Source organism: Theropithecus gelada, chromosome 3, assembly GCF_003255815.1.
Source record: "Theropithecus gelada isolate Dixy chromosome 3, Tgel_1.0, whole genome shotgun sequence".
Lineage (NCBI taxonomy): Eukaryota > Metazoa > Chordata > Mammalia > Primates > Cercopithecidae > Theropithecus > Theropithecus gelada.
The window spans coordinates 54,497,554-54,524,665 of NC_037670.1; the positions used below are offsets into that span (position 1 = coordinate 54,497,554).

General features: G+C 43.4%; 1 protein-coding gene across 1 annotated transcript; it reads left to right on the plus strand.

Annotated features, from left to right (window-relative positions):
• Positions 1–9,219: 9,219 nt before the first annotated feature.
• ERV3-1 (endogenous retrovirus group 3 member 1, envelope) lies at positions 9,220–25,814 on the plus strand. Its single transcript, XM_025378449.1, has 2 exons — positions 9,220–9,286; positions 22,868–25,814. The coding sequence occupies exon 2, from the start codon at positions 23,253–23,255 to the stop codon at positions 25,065–25,067; it is 1,815 nt and encodes a 604-aa protein (XP_025234234.1). The 5' UTR covers positions 9,220–9,286; positions 22,868–23,252; the 3' UTR covers positions 25,068–25,814.
• Positions 25,815–27,112: the final 1,298 nt, after the last annotated feature.

Consider the following 27,112-nt stretch of genomic DNA (forward strand, 5'->3'; position numbering starts at 1 on the left):
AAATTTGGTTGCTCGTTAATGTAATTAATATGTATAATTAAAACTACTAGATTTAAGGAATAACAATTTGATATAGAGAGTGTATAAACAAAAACAAAACATGCTTTCATCAAGAAAGTCAGAAACATTTTGTCTAGTTTGAAATTACTTAAAGGTTGTCTCAAATTGAAAAAATAAGACATATGCAGATTAAAATATTAGAAGTTAAAAAATTAATTATAAGAGATTATAAAATACGTACAGAAATCTAGAGTGGACAAAAATAATAGATTTGATGGATTTATTTTTAAAGTTTCACCAAAATTAACTTTAGTATTGATAATATACTAATACAAAAGTAAAAGCTGATTTTCTTTTGAACAAAATTTTATGTATTATTATTAATACGACACAGTAATGTATTTTTGTTTATCTTTTGAATAAATTTTAAAAGAGAGGTAGAATTTTTCTCATACTGCCTTTTTTCAGGTTTTTGGATTGAAAAATTTAATCTCCTGTATCAAACAGTAAAATGTTTTGTTTTTAAAAATCTTTTAATTATCACTTTGGCTAAATGAATGACTATTATTTTATGGTGACCTATGATCCTATTTTGGTCAAGTATTTTAACCCTCTGACATATTTGACAGTCTTTCTAAAATCAAATTTCAGCTTAAAAATTGTCTTTTTTTGGCCGGGCATGGTGGCTCATGCCTGTAATCCCAGCACTTTGGAAGGCTGAGACAGGTGGATCTCCTGAGGTCAGGAGTTTAAGACCAGCCTGGGCAACATGGTGAAACCCCATCTCTACTAAAAATACAAAAAATTAGCTGGTCATGGTGACAGACACCTGTAATCCCAGCTACTCAGGAGGCTAGGGCAGGAGAATCGCTTGAACCTAGCAGGCCAAGGTTGCAGTGAGCCAAGATGGCGCCACTGCACTCCAGTCTTGGCAACAAGAGTGAAACTTTGAAAAAAAAAAAAACTGTCTTTTTTTTTTGACAGAGTCTTGCTCTGTTGCCCAGGCTGGAGTGCAGTGGCCTGATCTCAGCTCACTGCAGCCTCCACCTCCCAGGTTTAAGAGATTCTCCTGCCTCAGCCTCCCGAGTAGTTGGGATTACAGACGTGTGCCACCGTGACCGGTTAATTTTTGTATTTTTAGTAGAGACAGGGTTTCACCATGTTGGCCAGGCCAGTCTTGAACTTCTGACCTCAAGTGATCCGCTGAACTCGGCCTCCCTACGTACTGGGATTACAGGCATGAGCCATGATGCCCGACCTTAAAATTACTGGTTTTTGACCCCTAACTTTTGGTTGCTACAGAGAGCCAATGCAACATCCAAAAGAGTGATAAACAGGATTATTTGATATGTTAAATCGCATGGGAAGCATTGTCAAATTAAAAATGATGTTTGGGCCAGGCACGGGGGCTCACACCTATAATCCCAGCACTTTAGGAGGCCGAGGCAGGTGGATCACAAGGTCAGGAGTTCGCGACCAGTGTGGCCAACATGGTGAAACCCCATCTCTACTAAAGATAACAAAAAAGTTACCTGGACATGGTGGCACACGCCTGTAATCCCAGCTACTTGGGAGGCTGAGCCAGGAGAATCACTTGAATCCAGAAGGTAGAAGTTGCAGTGAGCCGAGATCATACCATTGCACTCCAGCCTGGGTGATAGGGTGAGACTCCATCTCAAAAAAAAAAAAAAAAAAAAAGATGTTTGACCTCCTTCAACTTATATTTTAATGAATATGTTATTAATATTTATTTCAAAATTTTATAGAATTTCTAAAAATCTAATATCTATCTGTTTATATACTATTAGTCATAATTATGTTTATTATGAAAAAATATTGTAGGCAACAGATATAATCAATTTTTAATTTGTTTTTTCATAATCATTTAAGTAATTTTCAGTTAATGGTTTAATTCCTATTTAGTTTCTAAAAACCTCAAAAGCACACAAAATCCTAGAGTATTGTGTCTTTAGGAGGTTCATGAAAAGATGGAAAGTGACCAGACAAGTTGAGTCCTGTTTCTGATAATTTTAGGATCATAATTGAATATCAGGAAAATACTTTGCCACATTTTTATGCTAAATCAGCAAGTACTGAAATTTTTTAGATGTGCTCTTTAAATAAACTCCATGGTCCAAGTAAAAGTACCTATGAGAACCACTCAGTTATCAGTGCTAGGCACATAAATTGGAGAAAAAGTCCTGGTATGTAAGATGACATAATTTTTTTTTTTTTTTTTTTTTTTTACATGGAGTCTCACTTTGTCGCCAGGCTGGAGTACAGTGGCATGATCTCAGGTCACTGCAACCCCTGCCTCCCAGGTTCAAGCGATTCTCCTGCCTCAGCCTCCCTAGTAGCTGGGACTACAGGCACATGCCACCATGCCCAGCTAATTTTTGTATTTTTAGTAGAGATGGAGTTTCACCATGTTGGCCAGGGTGATCTCGATCTCTTGACCTTGTGATCTGCCCACATCAGCCTCCCAAAGTGCTGGGATTACAGGTGTGAGCCACTGTGCCCGGTCAAGATGACATAAATTTAATGTTAAGTGTGGACAATTGGAGAGCCTAGGCAGCCACTTATTCATTCCTGAGTTCTTAAAGCTTCCATTATTAAAAGCTCTGCATTCTATTGCTCATCACAGAAAAGATCAAATAATCCAAACTAAATATAAATTAAACGTGTGTGTGTGTGTGTGTATAGTGCCTAAATTACTTAAATAGTTTAAGACCAATTTTAAGTAGACAATCAAAACTTCATGCACATTTCTGCTACCTGATGGGTTATTCAAACATTTATACATAATTTGTATTCAATTGTCCTGGGTTTTTGTTTTTTGTTTTTTGTTTGTTTTGAGACAGAGTCTTGCTCTGTCACCCAGGTTATAGTGCAGTGGTGAGATCTCGGCTCACTGCAACCTCCACCTCCCAGGTTCAAGCGATTCTCTTGTCTCAGCCTCCTGAGTACCTGGGAATACAGGCGCCCGCCACTATGCCTGGCTAATTTTTGTATTTTTAGTAGAAACAGGGTTTCACCATATTGACCAGGCTGATCTCAAACTCCTGATCTCGTGATCCGCCCGCCTCGGCCTCCCAAAGTGCTGGGATTACAGGCGTGAGCCACCACCTCTAGGCTTAATTTTTTTTTTTTTAATGCATGTTTTCTGGTAGTATAAAAGCTTTCTCATGTAAGAAGGCTGACATTCTAATCATACCTAAAATGATATTAGAAAATGTGTTTTCCTCATGGGACATTTCTGAAAAACTCTCCAATAATAAAACACTTATTTTGCTAGACAAGTTGTAAAACTGTTAAAAAAGTTATTGTAGGCACAATACTATTGAGCAAAGCTAACTAAAATGACTGGATTGCTTTTGTAATTCCAGACTGATGACAATCAGATCCACTTAGAGAGGAAAAAATGTGTTGACCATTATAGAATGTCATTGGAAGGCCTATGTGCCTTATAATCTCGTGTATCTTCTGGTACTGAAGTCTAATATGACTAAATGCAGCAAGGCCTTAATGCATTATGGCAAAGCATATTTTCACCAAGTAAAGAAAGCTTTTTCTTTTTGAGGCAGTCTCACTCTGTCGCCCAGGGTGCAGTGGCATGATCTCTGCTAACTGCAACCTCTGCCTCCCAGGTTCAAGCAATTCTCATCCCTCAGCTTTGGGAGTAGCTGGGATTACAGTTGTGTGACACCACACCTGGCTATTTTTCTGTATTTTTTGTAGAGACCAGGGTTTTATCATGTTGGCCAGGATAAGCCAATTTCAATCTCCTGATCTCAAGTGGTCTGCCCACCTCAGCCTCCCAAAGTGCTGGGATTAAAGACATGAGCCACTGTGCTTGGACAAGAAAGCTTTTAATAGTCTACTGACTGAGGGCAATAAAATCTTTTTTTTTTTTTTTTTTTTTGAGACGGAGTCTCGCTCTGTCGCCCAGGCTGGAGTGCAGTGGCCGGATCTCAGCTCACTGCAAGCTCCGCCTCCCGGGTTCACGCCATTCTCCGGCCTCAGCCTCCCGAGTAGCTGGGACTACAGGCGCCCGCCACCTCGCCCGGCTAGTTTTTTTTTTTTTTTTTGTATTTCTTAATAGAGACGGGGTTTCACCCTGTTAGCCAGGATGGTCTCGATCTCCTGACCTCGTGATCCGCCCGTCTCGGCCTCCCAAAGTGCTGGGATTACAGGCTTGAGCCACCGCGCCCGGCCAATAAAATCTTTTATAATCTAGAACCAAGAGATTAAGTCTGCTTCTCAGCTACAGTGCGGCATGACTTTGGGACCTTGTGCCTTGGTTCATAATCTTACAACTCAGAAGGGTCCCTCCAAACTCTTGCAATTGTATACCCATTGGAAATCTTAAGGTAAAGCTAACAAGAAAAGTATCTCCTCAAAAGCAAATGGCAACCTTGATGTAGATAGCCTTTCACACAAGACCAAAAAATCAAGATATCTCTGCTATCATGACACTCATCATTCACAGTTTTTTTCTTATGGCTTTACACACAACAAAAATTTTTTAAAAGACCCCTTGTGTGCACTCACGTGAGATATACATTTATATGTAGAGAATTTTGCAGTCAACCTTATATATGAACAAACTTATGCCTTGGTAGATAAATGATGAAGGGCCAACGTGGTTGAAAAATTCTAATGAGACATTTGTTTTCTGATAATATCAGAAGCAGAATATAGGTCCACTGCTTTTAACCTACTTCATAAGTTAAAGATAATTTATTCAGAATAGGTTAAAGAGCATTGCCAGGAGGCCATTGCTATTCTAAATAAGCATCATTTGTTTGGTCTTTTTCTTTCATGATTTAGAGTAAATCAGGCAATAGTTAGGCATTTATTCTTCATAATAGTCTCAAGAGCAGATTCTACTGTAAAGGCTGTGGTTACACAATGGACTTTAAATTTTTTACTAAAGTTGTGCTAAATAATAGAATTTCTTTAGATTACTTACTGGATAAACAGAAAAGTATTGTGTAGTTGCTAAGACGTGTACTTGCACATGGAGAAATACATCAGGTATTACAGAGATTTCATTATGGGGTTTAAGAAACAGGCTGGGCTGGGCACGGTGGCTCACACCTGTAATCCCAGCACTTTGGGAGGCCAAGGCGGTGGATCACGAGGTCAGGAGATCGAGACCATCCTGGCTAACACGGTGAAACTCCATTTCTACTAAAAATACAAAAAAATAGCCGGGTGTGGTGGCACACGCCTGTAGTACCAGGTACTCGGGAGGTTGAGGCAGGAGAATCACTTGAACCCGGGAGGCGGAGGTTGCAGTGAGCCGAGATCGAACCACTGCACTCCAGCTTGGGCAACAGAGCGAGACTCCATTTCAAAAAAAAGAAAAAAGAAAAAAAGAAGCAGACTCCTTGGTTGAAATAAGTAGACCACTTATTTAGCTGATTATTTGATCTATTTAAGTTTAGTTGGTTTGTTCATGGGGACTCTGGTTAAAAAGCATACTTCAAACTCTTGGTGTTATCCTCCCAACAGTCAAAATAGTAGTCTCCCTACTGCACTGTATTCTCTCAAAAGTTATAAATGTTTGCATGCAGTCATCTCTAGAATGTCAAATGACCTTTCTTTAATGGGAATGATGAAAACTCAAAGACATATGTGACCATGAGGACACCATAACCTATGAATGATATGATAAGGACAAAAACCCAAAATAATGGAAACTGAGAGAGGCACTAAGGCCCAATGTTTTGGTCACACTCTGACCTATGTGAAAACTTAACCAAAATGGGGGAATTTTTAAAAGAAATTATTGGAGGCTATCATTCTGGACTGAATTTATGCACTAGGTCCAAACAGACCAAACCAAACCAAACCAAAATGGAGTCACTCATGCTAAATATGACATACTCAAACTAAAAATTTAAGAAAATAGGTAGATGCTAAAACAGGCCAGGTTTTGTTTTTATTCTGTAAGAAGCAAATTTTAACATAAGGAGGCCCCCCTACTGTAATTCTTAAAATATTAATATCCTCAAGTCCTCGTTTCCACTTTATAAAACTCACAGTTCTGCTATTTCACAGTGAGATTTGAGACTAAATAAGTATATTTTTGATGATGGCAGAATATAATGTATAAAGTTGTGGTTTATCTCTCAAAATTGAGAAGATAACCAAAAGCAAGAAATTGTTAAATTAGTTATAGCCCGAAGCTGTCCCCTTTCATGTTTAATTTTGGTCAATAGGTTTTTTTCTTTCTGTACATAGTAAACTGAAACCTAACTGTAACCCATTCCTGTACTAACCACTGTGATTTTCCCAATAAAAGGATATCAAATCTTCAAACCATGTTCAAATAAGGCAAATCCCAAACTGTAAATCTGGCCGTTTCTGTACCTCACTTTCATTTTCTGTATGTCACTTTGCTTTTTCTGTTCATTAGTCTTTCTTTACCATGTGGCTGTGCTGGAGTTTCTCTGAGCCTACTCTGGCTCCACAGGCTGCCTGATTTGTGAATCATTCTTTGTTCAATTAAACTCTGTAACATTTAATTTCTCTAGAGTTTTTTTTTTAATTTTCAATGATAAAAAATAAGTAATGTGTGGTTTGGCTTTGATTTTCTCAACTCATCTTTCAGCTATTTTTTCCAAATTATTCTATGCCCTTTTCAAATGCTCCTGCAATTTCTTTCTTCTTCTTCTTCTCCTTTTTTTTTTTTTTTTTTTTTTTTTGAGACAGGGTCTGACTCTATAACCCAGGCTAGAGAGCAGTGGTGTAACCAATCATGGATTACTGCAGCCTTGACCTTCTAGGCTCAAGTAATACTCCTACCTCTGCTATCTGAGGAGCTGGAACTACAGGCATGCCTCGTCATGCCTGGCTAATTTAAAAAAAAAAAAATTATGGAGACAGGATCTTACTATGTTGCCCAGGCTGCACTTGAGCTCCTGAGTGCAAGTGATTCTCCCATCTCAGACTGCCAAAGTGCTAGGATTACAGGTGTGAACCACCGTGTGTTTCTGCAATTCCTTAAGATTATTTATTTATTTATTTTGAGATGGAGTCTCACTATGTCACCCAGGCTGGAGTGCAGTGGCGTGATCTCAGCTCACTGCAATGTCTGCCTCCCAGGTTCAAGAGGTTCTCCTGCCTCAGCCTCCCAACTAGCTGGGACTACAGATACCCACCACCACGCCCAGCTAAATTTTTTTGTATTTTCAGTAGAGACAGGGTTTCACCATGTTGGTGAGGCTGGTCTCGAACTCCTGACCTTGTGATCCACCTGCCTCGGCCTCCCAAAGTGCTGGGATTACAAGCGTGAACCACCATGCCCAGCCATTTTAAGATTATTCTAATAATAAGCAGTACTATATGGGCACAAATCTAAAATAAATCTGACTTCTGTTTTAGAAGTGTCACTCTCCAGGATTTCAAGGGTCACACAGAGTTGATCCTGAGTCCCAGCCCAGCCACTGTGGGTCTTTGGACAATTTTTTGATGTGGAACAGTTCTATAAACTACATATGCACAAAAAGGCAGAATGATGCTGATTGCAAAAATGGTAGCAATTTTTTATCCCTCCTGTATCCATGCCCATTGCCAGGTGCTTTTACAGCTGTTCCCATTGAGACCCAGAATCTGTTTTCCAGTCCCTGGATCTGGCTGGCCTTATTTGCTCGGGGCAGTGGAAACCAGTGAACATGACAGTGTGCTAGTTTGAGGCGTAGGCTCAAAAGTTCTTGAATGCTTCTGTTTTTCTTTCAGAATGCTGCCATTTCCATGAAAAAAAGCCCATGTAAGCCAGACAAGATACCATGGGGAGGAGAAGCAAGTTGCCTCTGTTGACAGCCCCAGAAGCAGAAGCTCACTCCCAGAAGCATAGCTGCTTAGTCAACAAGCAGCTGATAATACATGTCTGAAGGAGCTCAGTTGAGACTAGAAGAATGGTCCCACTGAGCCCAGTCTAAAAGCCTGACCATCTCAATTATGATGCTAATAAGCTTTGGATGGTTTGTTACACTATAACAGCCAACTAATACATGCACCCAGTGCAGATAAGATTCCAGGCCTTAATGACAGACTGATTACTAGTTACCCTCTAATTTAGTTACCCTAAAAGTACTAAGTTTTCCCCCCTGATTTAAAGTTGAATGTCTTGTAAGATAATGTTGAAAAATGCAGAAATACATGTGGACATATATACATGTGATTGGTGGTTATACTCACACAGCACCACATACAACAGGAGAAAACAGAAAAACCACAGCCTGACCATTAGGGCCAAGGCCAAACAGCAAAATGAGTTTGCCTTTTTCTATTTTCTCTGTTTCTAAACATTGGAGGTCTATACTATATACAGATCTAAAGACATAGAGTTTTCTTCTCCTGTGACCTCATCATTCTTTGTTCACTGTCTAATCTCTTGAAGAAAGGTAAGCAACTGGTGGCCAGCAGTGCTTGTAACCTCAGTACCTGAGGTAATTTTATTCCTGCTGTCCTCTGCTCTTTTTATGGCCAGTATCTGTTTCATCCTTGGAACTGAAGAGAGATGTTGGTAGGGAGAGGCTCTTGCCTCACCTTTGGCAGAAAAGGGATGTTCAGGCCCTTCAACCTCCTGACGTCAGAGCTGCACTTCAATGTGGTGGCTACTGGCCATGTGTGGCTACAGGATGCCTGGAATATGGCTGGTCTGAACTGCGATGTGCTACAAAGGTAAAATATAGAGTTAGATTTAAAGATTTAGTTCCAAGAATATGTACAGTACATTAATAATTACATATTGCTCATACACTGAAATAATATTTTGGATATATTGGGTTATTAAATGGTTAGAATGAATTTCACCTGTTTCTTCTTTCTTCTTAACTAGTAGAAAATTTGGAATTCACATATGGTTCACATTTTATTTCAGAGGGTTGCCTTACAAGGCAAATGCCGTCTGGGGAGGGCCTGGGTCAGCTTAGGGAGGAAGCTCTGCCTGAAAAGGCTTAGGTTTCTCTCTACATTCAGCCCAGCATCTGAGCACATCTTCTGTCAATCAGGGCCTGAGGGGGTGGGGCCCTAGGCATTATCCAATCAGGGACGCTGGGCTGGGACCGGTCCAATCAGGCAGGCAGCAAGAGCAGACAGGACGGCTTCCGGATTTGGCGGGGCCTTTGTCTCTCGCTGCAGCCGGAGCTCCTGGTCTAGTTTTCGCTGTTGTGTGTCTTCTGCTCCCAGAGGCCCAGTCTCTGTGGCCCCGTTACCTGCAGGTATTGAGAGATGCACAGCTAAGACCCCAGGACCCCCTGGAAGCCTAAAAATGGTGAGAGTGCCGGGTCCGACATCCCGAGAGAGGGGCGGGGCTGGTTGGAACTGGTGGGAAGTGGCTGTGGCGGGACTCTGGCCTACCCGCAGTTGGCTCCAAAATCCTCGGCCCAGAGTTCTTCTTGGCGCAGCTCGGCCGTCAGTCCCCTTCAGCCATAGGATGGCGGCCGGGCTGGCAGCAGGGACCCCGGGCGTCCTGTCTCCTCCCTGCGGAGTGACTGTGCCCTGGCCTGGAGTCCTCTCTGGGCAGCTCTGCCCCCACTGCCGCATCTCTCCCCGATTATTGTGCAGGGACCACGGGACGGTGGTCAGGGGAGAACACTGACTCGGGGTATGGAGTTCATGAATGGGAAGAGCTTTGGTCCGCGGGGTTCCCAGTCCCCCTTTTTTTCTATTAAAATTTGTGGAAGTCACCGCAAAAATATTAAAGAATTAAAGAGTAATTCAAGAATTGCAGAGCACCAAGCTATGTTTTGTAGTTTGTGGTTTATGGAAGGGACTTGAAGAAAACACTTTTATAAGGTTCATGATAAAGGAAAGCAAATTTAATAATTGGTTAGGTAGAGTTATGTAGTTTCTTAATTTGTACGATCAAGGTGGAAATTTCCTGGTCATGTAATGAGAGGTTAATTGGCAGTTTACAGTTGGTTAAGCCTGAATTTTATTTTCCCCCAATGTAATACTTTAGAAAAAAAGCATTCGAGTTAGATTTTTTTGAAAGAAGCAACCCTAGGACTGGAGCCACCTCAGTCTAATTGCCTGCCATTTAATTATTTTCACACTCCACAGGGGACTGATTTTCCCCTGCATTTTTCACTTCTTTCGCAAGCAGGGTCTCAAGACTCCTGCCCATTTCCCATTCCTCCAACCTAACTCTGGCTTGCAGTAAAATACTAAATTTCCAGTTCCTTCTGACATTCCCAAATGCCAATTTCCCCTCCCTAATTCACATTATCAACTATTTGTCCTTTAATGTACACTTTAGTGTACATTTTAGTACCAGATTTTCTTTTTTTTTTTTTTTTTTGAGACGGAGTCTTCAGTCTGTCGCCCAGGCTGGAGTGCAGTGGCCCGATCTCGGCTCACTGCAAGCTCGGCCTCCCAGGTTCGCGCCATTCTCCTGCCTCAGCCTCCCGAGTAGCTGGGACTACAGGCGCCCGCCACCACGCCCGGCTAATTTTTTGTATTTTAGTAGAGACGGGGTTTCACCGTATTAGCCAGGATGGTCTCGATCTCCTGACCTCGTGATCCGCCCGCCTCGGCCTCCCAAAGTGCAGGGATTACAGGCGTGAGCCACCGCGCCCGGCCTTAGTACCATATTTTCATCATTTTTTTACAAAGCATTGGATGGCATTTTTAAGAAGATTTGTTTTCTGTTTGTAAATATTTCCCAAGAGAATAAAGCAAAGAATAATCCCCTGACACTGTATTGTAAACACTGTTCAGTGCCTCCTTTCCTTTTATTGCCTGTAGGCACAGAAACCTTATCAGAATATTTTTGGGTCAAGGTTTCCCTTTGGAAACTTTATAAGGTAATGTGTCCTCAGCCACCCTTCAGTTTTTTCCCTGGTTCTGGGTTTCAGTACTGTCTGGGGATAAATCAAGATATCCGCTGTGGCTATGTATGCTAGAATGTCTAGTAAATTTCAGCTCCTGGCCTGGAATGAAACTCCTAGTATTTGGGAATGGGAGACATAGGACAGCCTGAAGTTGGAGTATAGCCTTTCAAGGGATTAGGTGGATGCCCCGGGGGCCGAAAGGAGTCTCCTGGGATATTCTTCCTTTGAAAAGGAAACCCTTTGAGAAGTTAAGATTGTCTTCAAACCAACCCGGCTTCAATTTCTCGAGACGCATTGCTGGTCAGCCAATCAGATGTTGGTATTGAGGGAAAAACACAAATAATTACTGCCACCTGGATTCTCCAAGAATTCTGAAAGAGAAAATAGTATCCCAAAAGACAAAAAACAAACAAACAAACAAACAAAAAAACAAAATCAAACCTGGCTCTAGTGAGATGGTGCAACAACTTGCAAAGTGAAATACACCTTGGGGCACTCACTGGGACCTAGTGCAGTGTCTCCAGAGAGGGTGGTCACTGAGCACTTAAGTGAGCAGGATGAGGGTGGGAGAATCTCTCAAGTGATTGGGTGGCCTGACTTGACACATGAGTCAGACACATCTATTTTTTAATGAGCACCGCTGCTCCCTGGGTTAACTGTAACTTGCATTTTATTAGTAGGACTTAAAAGATAAGAAAATATTTACAAAGGGCATAAAAGAGGTAGGGATCAGAAGAAAATCAGTATCTAATCCTATATTCCATTTCTTAAGAATACTCATTTAAGGAAGACTCTGTCTCAAAAACAAAAACAAAACTCATTTACCTTTTTCTTTCCCACACCGAGTTTAGAAATTTTCTCAGGTGTGTATTTTCGTTTTTGTTTTTGTTTTGTTTTGTTTTGTTTTGAGACGGAGTTTTGCTCTTGTTGCCCAGGCTGGAGTGCAGTGGCTCAATATCAGCTCACTGAAACCTCTGCCTTCCGGATTCAAGTGATTCTCCTACCTCAGCCTCCCAAGCAGCTGGGATTACAGGCATGCGCCACCATGCACCAACTAATTTTTTGTATGTTTAGTGGAGATAGGGTTTTCCATGTTGGTCAGGCTGGTCTTGAACTCCCAACCTCAGGTGATCTGCCCGATCTCCCCGCCTTGGCCTCCCAAAGTGCTGGGGTTACAGGTGCGAGCTATCGCGCCTAGCCAGGTGTGTTTCTTTAATGACTAGGTGACGTCCAACAGAATTCCAAGGTTTAGTTTTTAGAGTGCTACGAAGGAAAAGAATAGGGAAAATCTCTCTTCCGTTTTGGCTATAGAAAATGAATACATTTCCACAAGAAAATGTGGTAGATAATTGGTGAGTTACATGGATTCATGAAAACATCAGTTCCTCTTTTTGCAGGATACATTTGTTATAGTGAATACCTCTGTTCTATACCCTATCATCTTGATAATGTGATGTTAATGCTAAATTTTATGAGATGAAACTTGGTATCTCCTAGAAGTGCTCCCATATAACTGTTTACTACATGATTTTTAATGGAAATAATAAAATAATATATTGTCTTAAAGGAAGAAATGCTTTTGTATTTCTTATTGAGGTATGAAATGTAAGTACCTTAAAATTTCCTTCCCTTATGTAAACACTGTGTTTGAGTAATTTTTCTGAATTTTTCAGTTTCAAAAACCAAGTGAATAATTCTGACATGGAAATTAAAGCTTGTGCCCAGTGACCCCAAGCTAATGCTAACATTGAGCCTGCAAAAAGAGGGGAGGTTCGTTCGTTCTTTCTTTTTCTTTTTCTTTTTTCTTGACAGAGCCTTGTTCTGTTGCCCAGGCTAGAGTGCAGTGGCGAGATCTTGGATCACTGCAGCCTCTACCTCCCAGTTCCAGCAATTCTCTTGCCTCAGCCTCCCAGGTAGCTGGGATTGCAGGCAGGTGCCACCACACCCAGCTAATTTTTATATTTTTAGTAGAGACGAGGTTTCACCATGTTATCCAGGCTGGTCTCAAACTTCTGACCTCAGGTAATCCTTGGTCTCCCAAAGTTCTAAGATTACAGGTGTGAGCCCCTGCACCCAGCTGGGGAGGGAGGTTATTAAAGGCCCAGTTCGTTCTTTCTAGGAAACCTTCCCTGCAGATGTCCCAGCCTGCTGACCCCAGTCATGGAAGAAACCTTTATATTGAGAGAAGCTACAGAGCCCTGGAAAGCTGGGGACCCACAGGCATATGCAGTTAACATTAAGATAGAATGGGATTGGGAAGGTCTTACTGAAGATGAAATTGTTGCTGTTTTGAGGCAGTTTCTACACTTTGTAAAATAGAGCTAAATTAGGTTTATGTAAAAGAAAAAATTGAATTCTAAAAGAATATTGCAACAGAAGGAAGTACCAACTATAAGAGCTTTAAGGATTGCAAAGTTTAAACAGATAGAGGCTTTCTTTCTTAGGAGCGAAAAAGATTAGAAGGTCAGAGGGGAATAGCAAATGGAGGATGAAAAAAAATCAGATTTTAGATCAGAAATTGTTTTACCATGAAGTCAGCAAGTTTTTAGGAGGAACATAAAATGGGGTTGTATGTTGGCTCAGACTGAGGGTAGCTCAAAGTTCAGGAGCCTATGGAAAGGAGATAAACTTAAGTAAAGTTTCATTAAGAAGTATTTTAGGTACAAAAAACTAGCTGGGCGAGGTGGCGGGCGCCTGTAGTCCCAGCTACTCGGGAGGCTGAGGCAGGAGAATGGCGTAAACCCAGGAGGCGGAGCTTGCAGTGAGCTGAGATCCGGCCACTGCACTCCAGCCTGGGCGGCAGAGCGAGACTCTGTCTCAAAAAAAAAAAAAAAAAAAAAAAAAAAGAAGTATTTTAGGCTGGGTGCAGTGGCTCACACCTGTAATCCCAGCACTTTGGGAGACCAAGGTGGGTGGATCACTTGAGGTCGAGAGTTTGAGACCAGCCTGGCCACCATGACAAAACCCCGTCTCTACTAAAAAAATATATAAAAATTAGCCAGGCATGGTTGCATGTGCCTGTTATCCCACCTACTCTGGAGGTTGAGGCAGGAGAATTGCTTGAACCTTGGAGGCAGAGGTTGCAGTGACCCAAGATCGTGCCACTACGCTCCAGTCTGGGTGACAGAGTGAGACTCCATCTCAAAAAACAAACAAAAAAGCATTTTATTTTGACCACTGAAGACAAATTTTGCTAATTTTTTAATACAACAAAGAAGAAAATGTGCAGAGTCAGTGTCTAGTTATGTGATAGATCGGACAAGAGAGCACCATCTAAGTGATAGTGAAAGGATGTGTCTTTCCATAAACTGTTCCTGGAGAACACAAAGGATAGAGAATTTTATTAACGCTGTTTGCCAGGATTATCCATGTGCTTCATCTTTCCCCACGTCCTTTCTTTGTCCTATACATTTATTCCACTTGAGTTTTCTGGGTTGTATTTTGTATAATAAATGTGTAAACATAACTACAGTGTTTTGCTGAGTTCTGTGAGTAGCTCTATAAAATTATTGAACTTGAGAGATTTATGGGAGTCCTGAATTTTTAAACAGTATCTCAAAAGCATAGATGGGCCCATAGGGTTTGTGACTGGCATCTGCAGTGAGGACAGTGTTGTGGGATTGAGCCCTGGATCAAGGTCTGTGCTGACTCTTGAGTGGGGCCAAAATTCCAATTTTAGACAATGTGTTGATTTTGAAGAATTGCTTGGTGTTCAGCAAACATTACAATTTTGGTGCCAGAAGAAAGACATCTCAGAAGCCTGGCCTGGAATGGAACTCTGGGTATCTGGGAATGAGAGACTCTGCTGTCCTGTACAGAGGCTGTCACACTGCCCATTGTCCTGGGATTTGAGGTCTCCTCCCACTGTGAGAGAGGACTAAAAACTTAGAGGAAAGGAAAGGAGCTCTTATAACAAACCCCCTTTTCCCACCGCTGCCCCCTCAGGATTTCCACCCACTCACAAATACACCCACTAGACATTGATGTGTCCACACCCCTCCCAGGACTAGGCACTACCCTCAGGAATTTCACTACAGCATTTTTCATCCTGGTGTTTCTTGCCAAAAACCCACAAAAGTGTCTACAAGTCTCCTGACATATTCCTATTCCCAGGCACTGAATCTGCAGCAGCAGCCTGTTTTCTCTACCAATCTAGGGTTCTGGACTACCTGTTCATAATCGCATCTGCTTGCATGAACACACAAATAAATCAGAGGACAATCCCACCTGGGCCACTATCTGTAGCACAAACCAGTCCTTACATGTACATTACACTATCTCCTACCCATGAATTTTTAATTTTTGGTTCAGGGGTACACATGCAGGTTTGTTATGTAGATGAAATTGTGTCACGGGGGGTTTGGCATGCAGATTATTTTGTCACTGAGATACTAAGCATAGCACCAAATGGGTATTCTTTGATCCTTTTTGTCCTTTCACCCTCCACCCTAAACTAGGCCTCAGTGACTGTTGTTTCTCTCTTTGTGTCCATGTATTCTTATTTAGCTCTTACTTAGAAATGAGAACATGCATTTGGTCTTCTGTTTCTGCATTAGTTTTCTAAGGATAATGGTCTCCAACTCTTTCCATGTTTCTGCAAAGGACACAATCCTTCTTTTTTATGCCCACACAGTATTCAATATATTTATGTACCATATTTTGTTTTTATTAAATATTTTATTTTATTTTATTCAGTTTTGGAGACAGGGTGCTGAAGTGCAGTGATGTGATCTTGGCTCACTGCAGCCTCAATCTCCGTGGCACAAACAATTCTTCAACCTCAGCCCCCCAAGTTGCTGGGACTGCAGGTACATACCATTATGCCTGGCTAATTTTTGTTTTTGTACTTTTTGTAAAGATGTGGTTTTGCCACATTGCCCAGGCTGGTTTCAAACTTATGACCTCAGGCAATCCACATGCCTTGGCCTGTGAAAGTGCTGTGATTGACCAGGTGCAGTGGCTCATGCCTGTAATCCAGGCACTTTGGGAGGCTGAGGCAGGCGGATCATGATGTCAGGAGATTGAGGACACCCTGGCTAACACAATGAAACCCCATCTCTACTAAAAATACAAAAAAATAGCTGGCGTGGTGGCTGGCGCCTGTAGTCCCAGCTACTCGGGAGGCTGAGGCAGGAGAATGGCATGAACCCAGGAGGCGGAGCTTGCAGGGAGCAGAGATGGCGCCACTGCACTCCCAGCCTGAGCGACAGAGCAAGACTCCATCTCAAAAACAAAAAGAAAGTGCTGTGGTTACAGGCATGAGCCACCGTGCCATATCATATTTTCTTTATCCAGTCTACCATTGATAGGTATTCATGGTGATTTCATGTCTTTGCTATTGTGAGTAGTGCTGCAGTGAACATACTTGTGTTTGTGTCTTTATGATAGAATAATTTATATTTCTTTGGGTATAAACTCAATCATGAGGTGGCTGGGTCAAATGGTAATTCTATGTTTAGTTCTGTAATTCCCACAATTCTTTTCACAATGGTTGAATTAAGTTACACTACTACAGACAGTGTATATAAGGCAGGAAATATAAAAGGAAAAACTAGTAAAGGGAAAACAAGTCCTTCCCTGACCAGTCTGACTCACTCCAAAGTCCTGCTGGAGCTATGGTAACATTATCTGCAAGGCCAGACAGGGACCCCAAAAGAATGGGCTCCAGGAGCAGGGATGAGAAAAACAAGTTCTCCTTGTCAGTTTCCCCCTTTGAAATTCTTTCCCCATACCATTATTCTTTGTTCTGCTCTTACAACTATTTTTGTAACTATTTCTGCAAGTTTGAAAAGATTTTGTAAGTTCCTGTTTTTCTTTCTGTAGCATGGCAAGGTCACAAGACATGTTGAAGTAAGATAGGGTCGTGTTGCAAAGCCTGTTGTAAAACCTGTCACAGTATGATTAACTGCTTTTGCTCTGCTTCTGTAAGACTGCTTTCCTGCCTCACAGGTTTCACACCAAAAACCTGACCTGCCCCTGTTGGTTGCATGTATAAAAGTCAAGCCCTGTCTCTGTTCAGGGCTCAGCCTTTGGATGTTCATCTGCTGGGCCGGTGACCACCTAAATAAAATCCTCCTGTTCCACCCAGTGGTCTCTCCAGCCTCCTGATTCCCACAACATTTTGACGAGCCAGCCAGGAGGGGAGACTACAGGTTTACTTTCTCCTTTGCCTGTGGGACTGGAGCCCCAGGCCGGGGGAGACCCGTGACCCTAGGCACCATTGGGAGACCTTCAACCCAGAGAGGAGATCAGCTCTCCCACGACCTGGAGCCCCTCCCTGACAGTGCAATGGAACCTAAGGGGCTACAGGACGATTCCAGGACTGTACACTACAGGACTGCAGTAAGGTTTGGGTTCAAGGCAGGACCCATCCCATAAGGACGGAAGGGGAGCCTGATCACCTCCTGGGATGTATCTAGTAATCCGACTCAGGACATGAGAGGGGCTTGCAAAGTTGGAAGAAACTTACACCCCGATTGACCCAGGACGTGAGAGTGGCTCGCTAGGTCGGTTAAGAAAGGAAACTGGAAATGGGGAGGTGTGTCAATGCATGTGAAAGAGATGGTTCCACAAGGAACCAATGTGGTGAGTGACGTGTGTGGAGCTGCAGGTCTCTTAGCATAGACTGTACGATCTGAGCGAAGTGTGGAACTGACTGGGACTAGTGGCAAACGTCCTCTGGGGCTACGGCATATGGCTTAGGGAGGTGCCCCACAATTTATAGATTGTAGTGGTCTGTGTTCAGGACTTATACAAACCCTCCATGAAAGCTAAGTGGTGTCTGAAATACTCCTGCGAGGGACACGGTCTAATCAGTCTGAAGCAAAAGGATGAGTGAGTGTGTTATGCCATAACTGGGAGGAAATGGGAGGGAAGTCGTCGAAACCCACCCCATTAGAATATATGTTAAGGAACTTTAAGAAAGATTATATGGGGGATTATGGGATCAAGTTGACCCCCCAGAGGTTGAGAACTCTCTGTGAAATAGAATGGCCCTCTTTCAATGTTGGATGGCCGGCCAAAGAAACTATAGATAGGGAAACAATTGGCCGTGTATTTAAGGTGGTGACTGGGGTCGGAGGACAGCCAAGGCATCCAGACCAATTTCCTTATATTGACTCATGGCTAAATATAGTTCAAACTCGACCTGCATGGCTGTAGCCCTGCCTGGCATCTTATTGGAAAATGCTCATAGCTTGAGCCAAGCCTAAAGTGAAAGAAAAATCAGCTTCACCGTCAGCTACAGAGACAAAGCTACAAGAAAAACCCGTTTTGCGGGAACCACCAGAGGAGATAGAAACCACTCCTCCCTATGTGCCAATCTACTCCCCTTTACCAAGGGCAGCCCCTGAACAGCCAGTCTCAGATGGTGACACACCCCAGGCTACACCTCAAAGGGAGAAATCTGAGCGCCCGCCCCAGGAGGTCAAGAAGGAAAATCAGGATGATCAAGCAGACCACCTTCGATCTGGCCACGCCAGAGTGTTGCAGATGCTCCTCCGTGAAACATGGGGACTTATCTATTATGAACAGGGGCAGGTCCAAGGGGGACAACTGACTTTTATTTACCAGCCTTTTTCAACCACTGATTTCCTAAACTGGAAACACCATACTCCCTCCTACATGGAGAAGCCCCAAGCCCTCACAGATCTGATGCAGTTCATTTTTCAGACACAAAATCCAACTTGGCCAGATTGCAAACAGCTCCTCCTGATGCTCTTTAACACCGAGGAATGCCAAAGGGTGAGCCAGGCAGCCCTCCGCTGGCTGGAACACAGTGCACCAGAAGGCACACTTAATGTCCAGGCATATGCTCAGGGCCAATTCCCAGAAGCCAACCCACACTGGGACCCAAATGATGCAGCCCAATTATAGTACCTACAGAGGTACTGGGAGGCACTCCTGCAAGGGCTAAAGGAAGGTGGGGAAAAGGCAGTCAACATGGGGAAAATCTTGGAAGTGCTGCAGGAGACTAATTAAAGTCCTAGTCAGTTTTATGAGAGACTCTGTAAAGCATTCCGGCTTTACACCCCGTTTGACCCTGAGGCTACTGAGAACCAGCACATGGTGAACACAGCGTTTGTAGGGTAGGCCCAGAGAGACATCAGGGGAAAGCTGCAAAAGCTAGAGAGTTGTCACGGGCATCAGTGCCGCTCAGCTTTTAGAAGTGGCCACCAAGATATACGTTAACCATAACCAGGAGACACAGAGAGCCTGATCTGAGACTTAAGAAAAAGGCCAATCTGCTAGTGGCAACCCTCACAGAAAGGGAAAGTAGTGTCGTGAGAGGGTGCAGACATGGCCGCGGATATGGAAGGGTTCAGGTCAGAGACCTGAAAGTCAGCCAAGAGTATGTAGGGATCAATGTGCGCAGTGCAAAAAGAGGGGACACTGGAAAGGTGAATGTCCAAAGGACAATGAAGAAAATGACAGAGAGTATAAAACTGGAAAACTGCAAGCCAAGGGCTATCGTGTCCCAAGGGAGTCAGATACCGACTTGACCAGGCTGGCAAGAACTGGAGAATATGAAGACTAGGCCAGACTGGGCTCCTTCTCTTTAGGCCCCCAGGAGCCCGTGGTCACATTAGAAGTAGGGGGCCAGCTAATGAACTTTATGGTAGACACCAGGGCTGAACACTCGGAAGTGACCCAGCCCATAGGGCCATTATCTAAAGATCATACAACTATTGTTGGGGTTACAGGCGTCCCACAGAAGAGGCTGTTTTGTCAGCCAAGGAGGTGTGTCATCAGAGGATGAGAGGTCCAACATAAATGCCTATATTTCCCCAATTATCCAGTGCCCCTACTAGGAAGAGACCTACTCCAAAAGTTGCACACACAGATTACCTTTGGGTCACAAGGAGATATTTAAGCCTAACTCAAGCAAAGGCCATGGTGTTAACCCTCACCATCCCATAGGCTGAGGAATGGAGACTATACACAAAGGAAGTACAGGCACCAATGCAGCCTTGTATGCAGGAGGAAGAGAAATTATTATTTAGGCTAATTGATCAAATTCCTGGAGCTTGGGCTGAAGACCACTCACCTGGGCTGGCTGTAGATCAGGCACTGGTAGTGGTAGAATTGAAACTGGGAGCAACTCCAGTTCGGGTTTGTCAGTACCCACTTTCCCAAGAGGCTATTTGGGGTGTTTATAAGCATTTAAAGTGGCTCTATGACCATGGGACCATAATCCAATGCCAGTCACCCTGGAACACTCCACTTTTGCTGGTATGAAAACCATTGCCAGGACCAGGATCTGATGAGTATAGACTGGTGCAGGACTTACATGCTGTAAACCAAGCTACAGTGACCATACACCCAGTAGTACCAAACCTGTATACTTTAATGGGATTTATTCCAGCAACTGCCACCTGGTTTACAGTCCTGGACTTAAAGGATGCTTCTTCTGTCTCTGCCTGGCACCAGTTAGCCCATCTATGCATTTTAATGGGATGATTCAGTCACGGGCATGGGGGGACAGCTCACCTGGACTAGATTCCCACAAGGGTTCAAGAATTCTCCCACAATCTTTGGGGAAGCACTGGCCTCAGACCTCAAGGCATACATCCCACCAAATGACAACTGCGCCTTGTTGCAGTACATAGACGACCTTCTTTTGGCAGCCCCAACCCAAGAGGACTGTTATCTGGGAATCCAGGACCTCCTCCATCTCTTATGGAAAGCAGGGTATAGAGTATCCAAAAAGAAGGCCCAAATTTGCCATGAAAGGTCAAATATTTAGGCTTCATAGTAAGCCAAGGGGAACGCCGGCTTGGCCATGAATGAAAGCAAGCTGTTTGTGCACGGCCAGCTCCAACCACCTGGCACCAAATAGGGGAATTCTTAGGGGCAGCAGGGTTCTGCCATATCTGGATCCCAAATTTCTCACTTATCGCTAGGCCCTTATATGAAGCCACAAAGGAGGGTGAAAATGAACCCCTCCTCTGAAAGACTGACCAGGAGAAGGTATTTAAACAAATCAAAGAAGCCCTAACTCAGGCTGCAGCCTTAGGACTGCCAGATACAACTAAGCCTTTCTTTCTGTATGTCTGTGAATTAAAGGGAATGGCTATAGGGGTCCTGACTCAAGTCAGAATCATGGCATCGCCCAGTGGCGTACTTATCTAAACACTTGGACTCTGTGGCGCTAGGGTGGCCTCCTTGCTGTAAAGCACTAGCTGCTACCTCCCTATTGACACAAGAAGCTGACAAACTGACCCTGGGGCAACAACTGACCATCCGGGTACTACACTCGTTTATAACTTTAATGGATCAGACAGGGCAGCATTGGTTATCAAACCCAAGGATGACTCAATACCAAGGGCTCCTATGCGAAAATCCCCACATAACTTTAGAAACAGTGAACACCCTTAAACCAGCTACTCTGCTCCCAGTTGAACCGGGAATCATCTTCCATGACTGTGTGGCAACAGTGGACAAGGTATTCTCCAGTCGAGGAGACCTTACAGACCAGCACCTTAAGGACCCAGATATAGAATACTTCACAGATGGAAGCAGTTTTAAGCTGGAAGGGGTCTGCTGGACTGGGTGTGCAGTGGTGATCTTAGACTCAGTGGTGGAGGCTTAGCCCCTGCCTGCTGGAACATCAGCCCAGAAGGCAGAGCTAGTAGCCCTAACGAGGGCTCTCCAGCTGACAGAAGACAAAAAGGTCAATGTTTACATGGATTCCAAATATGCTTTTGCCACACTGCATGTTCATGGAGCTATATATAAAGAAAGAGGACTCTTAACTGCCAGGGGCAAAGAAATAAAATACAAAGAATGAATTCTACAGCTCTTAGATGCTGTATGGGTCCCAGAGGAAGTAGCAGCTATGCACGGCAGGGGACACTAGAGGGCAGGCATGTCAGAGGCAAAAGGAAACAAAGGGAAACAAGGAGGCAAAATGGGCAGCAGTGGTTACACCTCATTTTAAAAAAGAAGCCTTAGTTATGCCCCTCCTCCCAGAGCCTCCCCTCCAGGAGGTCCCAAGTTACTCTCCAAATGAGAAGGCCAGTTTTGTCCAAGAAACTGGAAAATATACCGAAGGAGAATGGTAGAAATTCTCCGATGGGAGATTGGCCATTCCCAAAATGGTGGCCCCCAAATTCGTAAAGCAATTCCATCAAGGAGCTCATATGGGAAAAACGGCACTAGAAATGCTACTAGGATGCCATTTCTGTGTGCCGCGACTCACTGCCATCACCCAAGCTGTTTGTGAACAATATTTAACCTGTGCCCAGAGCAACCCAAGACAAGGGGCCACTCAGCCCCCCGAAATTCAGGAAATAGGAACCATGCCCTGTGAAAACCTGCTCATGGATTTTACCGAGTTGCCCCAGGGAGGGGGCTATCGGTACATGTTAATACTTGTCTACACCTTTTCAGGATGGGCCGAGGCTTTCCCCACCAGAAGCAAGAACTCATGAGAAGTGACTAAAATAGTATTAAGAAACATTATCCCCAGATTTGGACTGTCTCTGACTCTAGGGTCAGACAACAGACTGGCATTTCTAGCTGAAATAATTCAGGAACATGGCTGTTAAAAATAAAATGGAAATTACACACAGCCTACTGGCCGCAGAGCTCAGGAAAAGTAGAGTGCATGAACTGGACACTCAAATAGCTTCTGAAGAAATATTGCCAAGAAACCCCTCTGAGATGGGATCAAGTCCTGCCCATGGTCTTCCTTTGAGTCAGGTGCACCACCACCAAACAAGCTGGGTATTTGCCCTATGAAATACTGTTTGGCCAGCCACCCCCAATCATAAGTCAAATTAAGGGTAATCTCTGTGAACTAGGGGAATTAACTTTAAGGAGGCAAATGCAGGCTTTGGGGATAGCCATGGAAAGTGTCCATAGCTGGGTCCAGGAAAGAATGCCCATAGTGTGATAGATCCAATACACCCCTTTAAACCCGGGGACTCTCTGGGTCAAAAAATAAAACCCAACCACTCTGGGACCCATATGGGATGGTCTCCATACTGTAATCTTGTCTATTCCCACTGTTGTTAAAGTTGCAGGAATTGTGCCTTGGATCCATCCATCCAGTCAGCTGAAACTAGCAGCCCAGGACAAGTGGACCAGCCGACAGGACCTAGACCATACAACCCAGCTGATTCTACGACAGGACCAAGGTGCCAGTGAGACAACAACAGCCCTGCTCTGGTCACTCCGGAAGCTGACCAGTCCACGCACGGCTGAAGCTTGAGGAGACAACAGCCCTGCTCTAGTCACCCCGGAGGCTGACTAGTCTATGCACGGCCGAAGCTTGAGTCATCATCAGGGAAGTAAATGTGGTTAGAAATCTGAAGTCCAGTAATTTTCCTTGTAATACTAATTATTTTGCTATTAAGCTGTCACTGCTCAGCCTTCTCCCCTGGGTAAAAGCTTTTTCTGTCTATGCTGGGTGTGAACATGCTACTCATCACTTTGTTCTTGCTACTTCCCTTATCCATGTTAAAAGGAGAACCCTGGGAGGGATGCCTCCACTGCACCCACACTACATGGTCGGGGAGCATCATGACTAAAACCCTGTTGTATCACACTTACTATGAGTGTGCTGGGACCTGCCTAGGAACTTGTATTCACAACCAGACAACCTACTCAGTCTGTGACCCAGGAAAGGGCCAGCCTTATGTGTGTTATGACCCTAAGTCTTCACCTGGGACCTGGTTTGAAATTCATGTCGGGTCAAAGGAAGGGGATCTTCTAAACCAAACCAAGGTCTTTCCCTCCAGCAAGGGTGTTGTATCCTTATACTTTGATGTTTGCCGGATAGCATCCATGGGCTCACTCTTTCCCGTAATCTTCAGTTCCATGGAGTACTATAGTAGCTGCCATAAAAATAGGTGTGCACCCCCTGCTTGTTCCACTGATTCCCCAGTAACAACTTGCTGGGACTGCACAACGTGGTCCAGCAGCCAGCAATCACTGGGGCCAATTATGCTTACCAAAATATCATTGGAACCAGATTGTAAAACAGGCACTTGCAATTCTGTAAATCTTACCATCTTAGAGCCAGATCAGCCCATATGGACAACAGGTTTAAAAGCACCACTAGGGGCACGAGTCAGCGGTAAAGAAATTGACCCAGGAGCCTATGTCTATCTATATGTAATAAAGAAAACTCGGACCCGCTCAACCCAACAGTTCCGAGTTTTCGAGTCATTCTATGAGCATGTTAACCAGAAATTGCCTGAGTCCCCTCCCTTGGCCAGAAATTTATTCGCCCAACTGGCTGAAAACATAGCCAGCAGCCTGCACGTCGCTTCATGTTATGTCTGTGGGGGAACGAACGTGGGAGACCAATGGCCGTGGGAAGCAAGGGAGCTAATGCCCCAAGATAATTTCACTCTAACTGCCTCTTCCCTTGAACCTGCACTGTCAAGTCAGAGCATCTGGTTCTTAAAAACCTCCATTATTGGAAAATTCTGTATTGCTCGCTGGGGAAAGGCCTTTACAGACCCAGTAGGAGAGTTAACTTGCCTAGGACAACAATATTACAATGAGACACTAGGAAAGACTTTATGGAGGGGCAAAAGCAATAATTCTGAATCACCGCACCCAAGCCCATTCTCTCGTTTCCCATCTTTAAACCATTCTTGGTACCAACTTGAAGCTCCAAATACCTGGCAGGCACCCTCTGGCCTCTACTGGATCTGTGGGCCACGGGCATATCGACAGCTGCCAGCTAAGTGGTCAGGGGCCTGTGTACTGGGGACAATTAGGCCGTCCTTCTTCCTAATCCCCCTAAAACAGGGAGAAGTCTTAGGATACCCCATCTATGATGAAACTAAAAGGAAAAGCAGAAGAGGCATAACTCTGGGAGATTGGAAGGAAAATGAATGGCCTCCTGAAAGAATAATTCAATATTATGGCCCAGCCACCTGGGCAGAAGATGGAATGTGGGGATACCGCACCCCAATTTACATGCTCAACCGCATTATAAGATTGCAGGCAGTACTAGAAATCATTACCAATGAAACTGCAGGGGCCTTGAATCTGCTTGCCCAGCAAGCCACAAAAATGAGAAATGCCATTTATCAAAATAGACTGGCTTTAGACTACCTCCTAGCCCAGGAAGAGGGAGTATGCGGAAAGTTCAACCTAACTAACTGCTGCCTGGAAATTGATGACAATGGAAAGGTCATCGAAGAAATAACTGCAAAAATCCAAAAGTTAGCCCACATCCCAGTTCAGTCTTGGAAAGGATAGTCTCCAGATTCCCTCTTCAGAGGTTGGTTGTCATCCCTTGGAGGATTTAAAACCTTAGTATGAGTAGTTCTAGCCATATTGGGAGTCTGCCTTGCACTCCCTTGTCTCTTACCCCTCATTGTCAAAAATATCCAAACAGCCATAGAGGCTCTTGTGGACAGACAGACTACCACTTGACTAATGGCCCTAAGTATCAACCCCTGCCAAGAAAATAGGTACTTCCTCTTGAAGAACTAAATGAAGATAGTGATGCTTTCTATTAAACCTTACTTATAAAAAGTATCAAAGGAGGGAATGAAGCAGGAAATATAAAAGGGAAAACAAGTCCTTCCCTGACCAGTCTGACTCACTCCAAAGTCCTGTTGGAGCTATGATAATGATCTGCAAGGCCAGACAGGGGCCCCGAAAGAATGGGCTTCAGGAGCAGGGATGAGAAAAACAAGTTCTCCTTATCAGTTTCCCCATTTGAAATTCTCTCCCCATACCATTATTCTTTGTTCTGCTCTCACAACTATTTTTGTAACTATTTCTGCAATTCTAAAGATTTTGTAAGTTCCTGTTTTTCTTTCTGTAGCATGGCAAGGTCACAAGACATGTTTAAGTAAGGTACGCTCATGTTGCAAAGCCTGTTGTAAAACCTGTCACAGTATGATTAACTGCCTTTGTTCTGCTTCTGTAAGACTGCTTTCCCGCCTACAGGTTTTGCGCCAAAAACCTGACTCGCCCCTGCTGGATGCATGTATAAAAGTCAAGCCCTGTCTTTGTTCAGGGCTCAGCCTTTGGATGTTTATCTGCTGGGCTGGTGGCCACCTAAATAAAATCTTCCTGTTCCACCCAGTGGTCTCCCCGACCTCCTGATTCCCACAACTTATAAGCATTCCTTTTTCTCTGCAACCTAACCAGCATCTCTTGTTGGCTTTTTAACAATAGGCATTCTGACTGGATGAGATGGTATCTCTGCCTTTTTCTAATAATTAACAATGTGAATTTTGTTTTCATATGCTTGTTAGCCACATGTATGTCTTCTTTTGAAAAGTATCTGTTCATGTTTTTGCTTACTTTTTAATTAGGTTTTTGGTTTTTTGTTGTTGTTTTTGTTATGGTTTTCTGAGACAGAGTCTTGCTCTGTCACCAGGCTGGAGTGCAGTGGCACAATCTCGACTCACTGCAACCTCCGCTTCCCAGGTTCAAGTGATTCTCCTGCTTCAGTCTCCCGAGTAGCTGGGATCACAGGTGCGTGCCACAAAACCCAGCTAATTTTTGTATTTTTAGTAGTGACGGAGTTTCACCGTGTTGGCCAGGATGGTCTCGATCTCTTGACCTCACGATCCATCCGCCTCAGTCTCCCAAAGTGCTGGGATTACAAGCGTGAGCCACCACCTCTGGCTGCTGCTGCTTTTTTTTTTTTTTTAATAAATTTGTTTAAGTTTCTTATGGATGCTGGATATTAGACCTTTGTCAGAAGCATAGTTTGCAAATATTTTCTTCTAGTCTGTAGGTTGTCTGTTTACTTAGTTGTTTCCATTGCTGTGAAACAGCTCTTTAGTTTAATTAGGTCCCATTTGTCAATTTTTGCTTCTGTTGCAATTGCTTTTTGGTATCTTCATCATAAAATCTTTGCCAGTTTTTATGTCTAGAGTTTTCTAGGTTATTTTCAGGTTATATATATATATTTATATATATATATGAGAGACATTAAATATATATATTTATAAAAGTAAATATTTATTTTTATATATAAACATATATATATAAATAATTTTAAGTTCTACATTTAAGTCTTGAATTCATCTTGATTTTTTATATATTGTGTAAGGAAGGCATCCAGTTTCAATCTTCTACATAGTGCTATCTAGTTATTCTAGCCTCATTTATTAAATAGGGAATTCTTCTCGCATTGCTCTTGTCAGCTTTGTTGAAGATCAGATGGTTGCAGGTGTGTGGCATTGTGGCATTATTTACTGGCTATCTATTCTGTTTCATTGTTCTATGAGTCTTTTATATATATGTGTGTGTGTGTGTGTGTGTATATATATATATATATT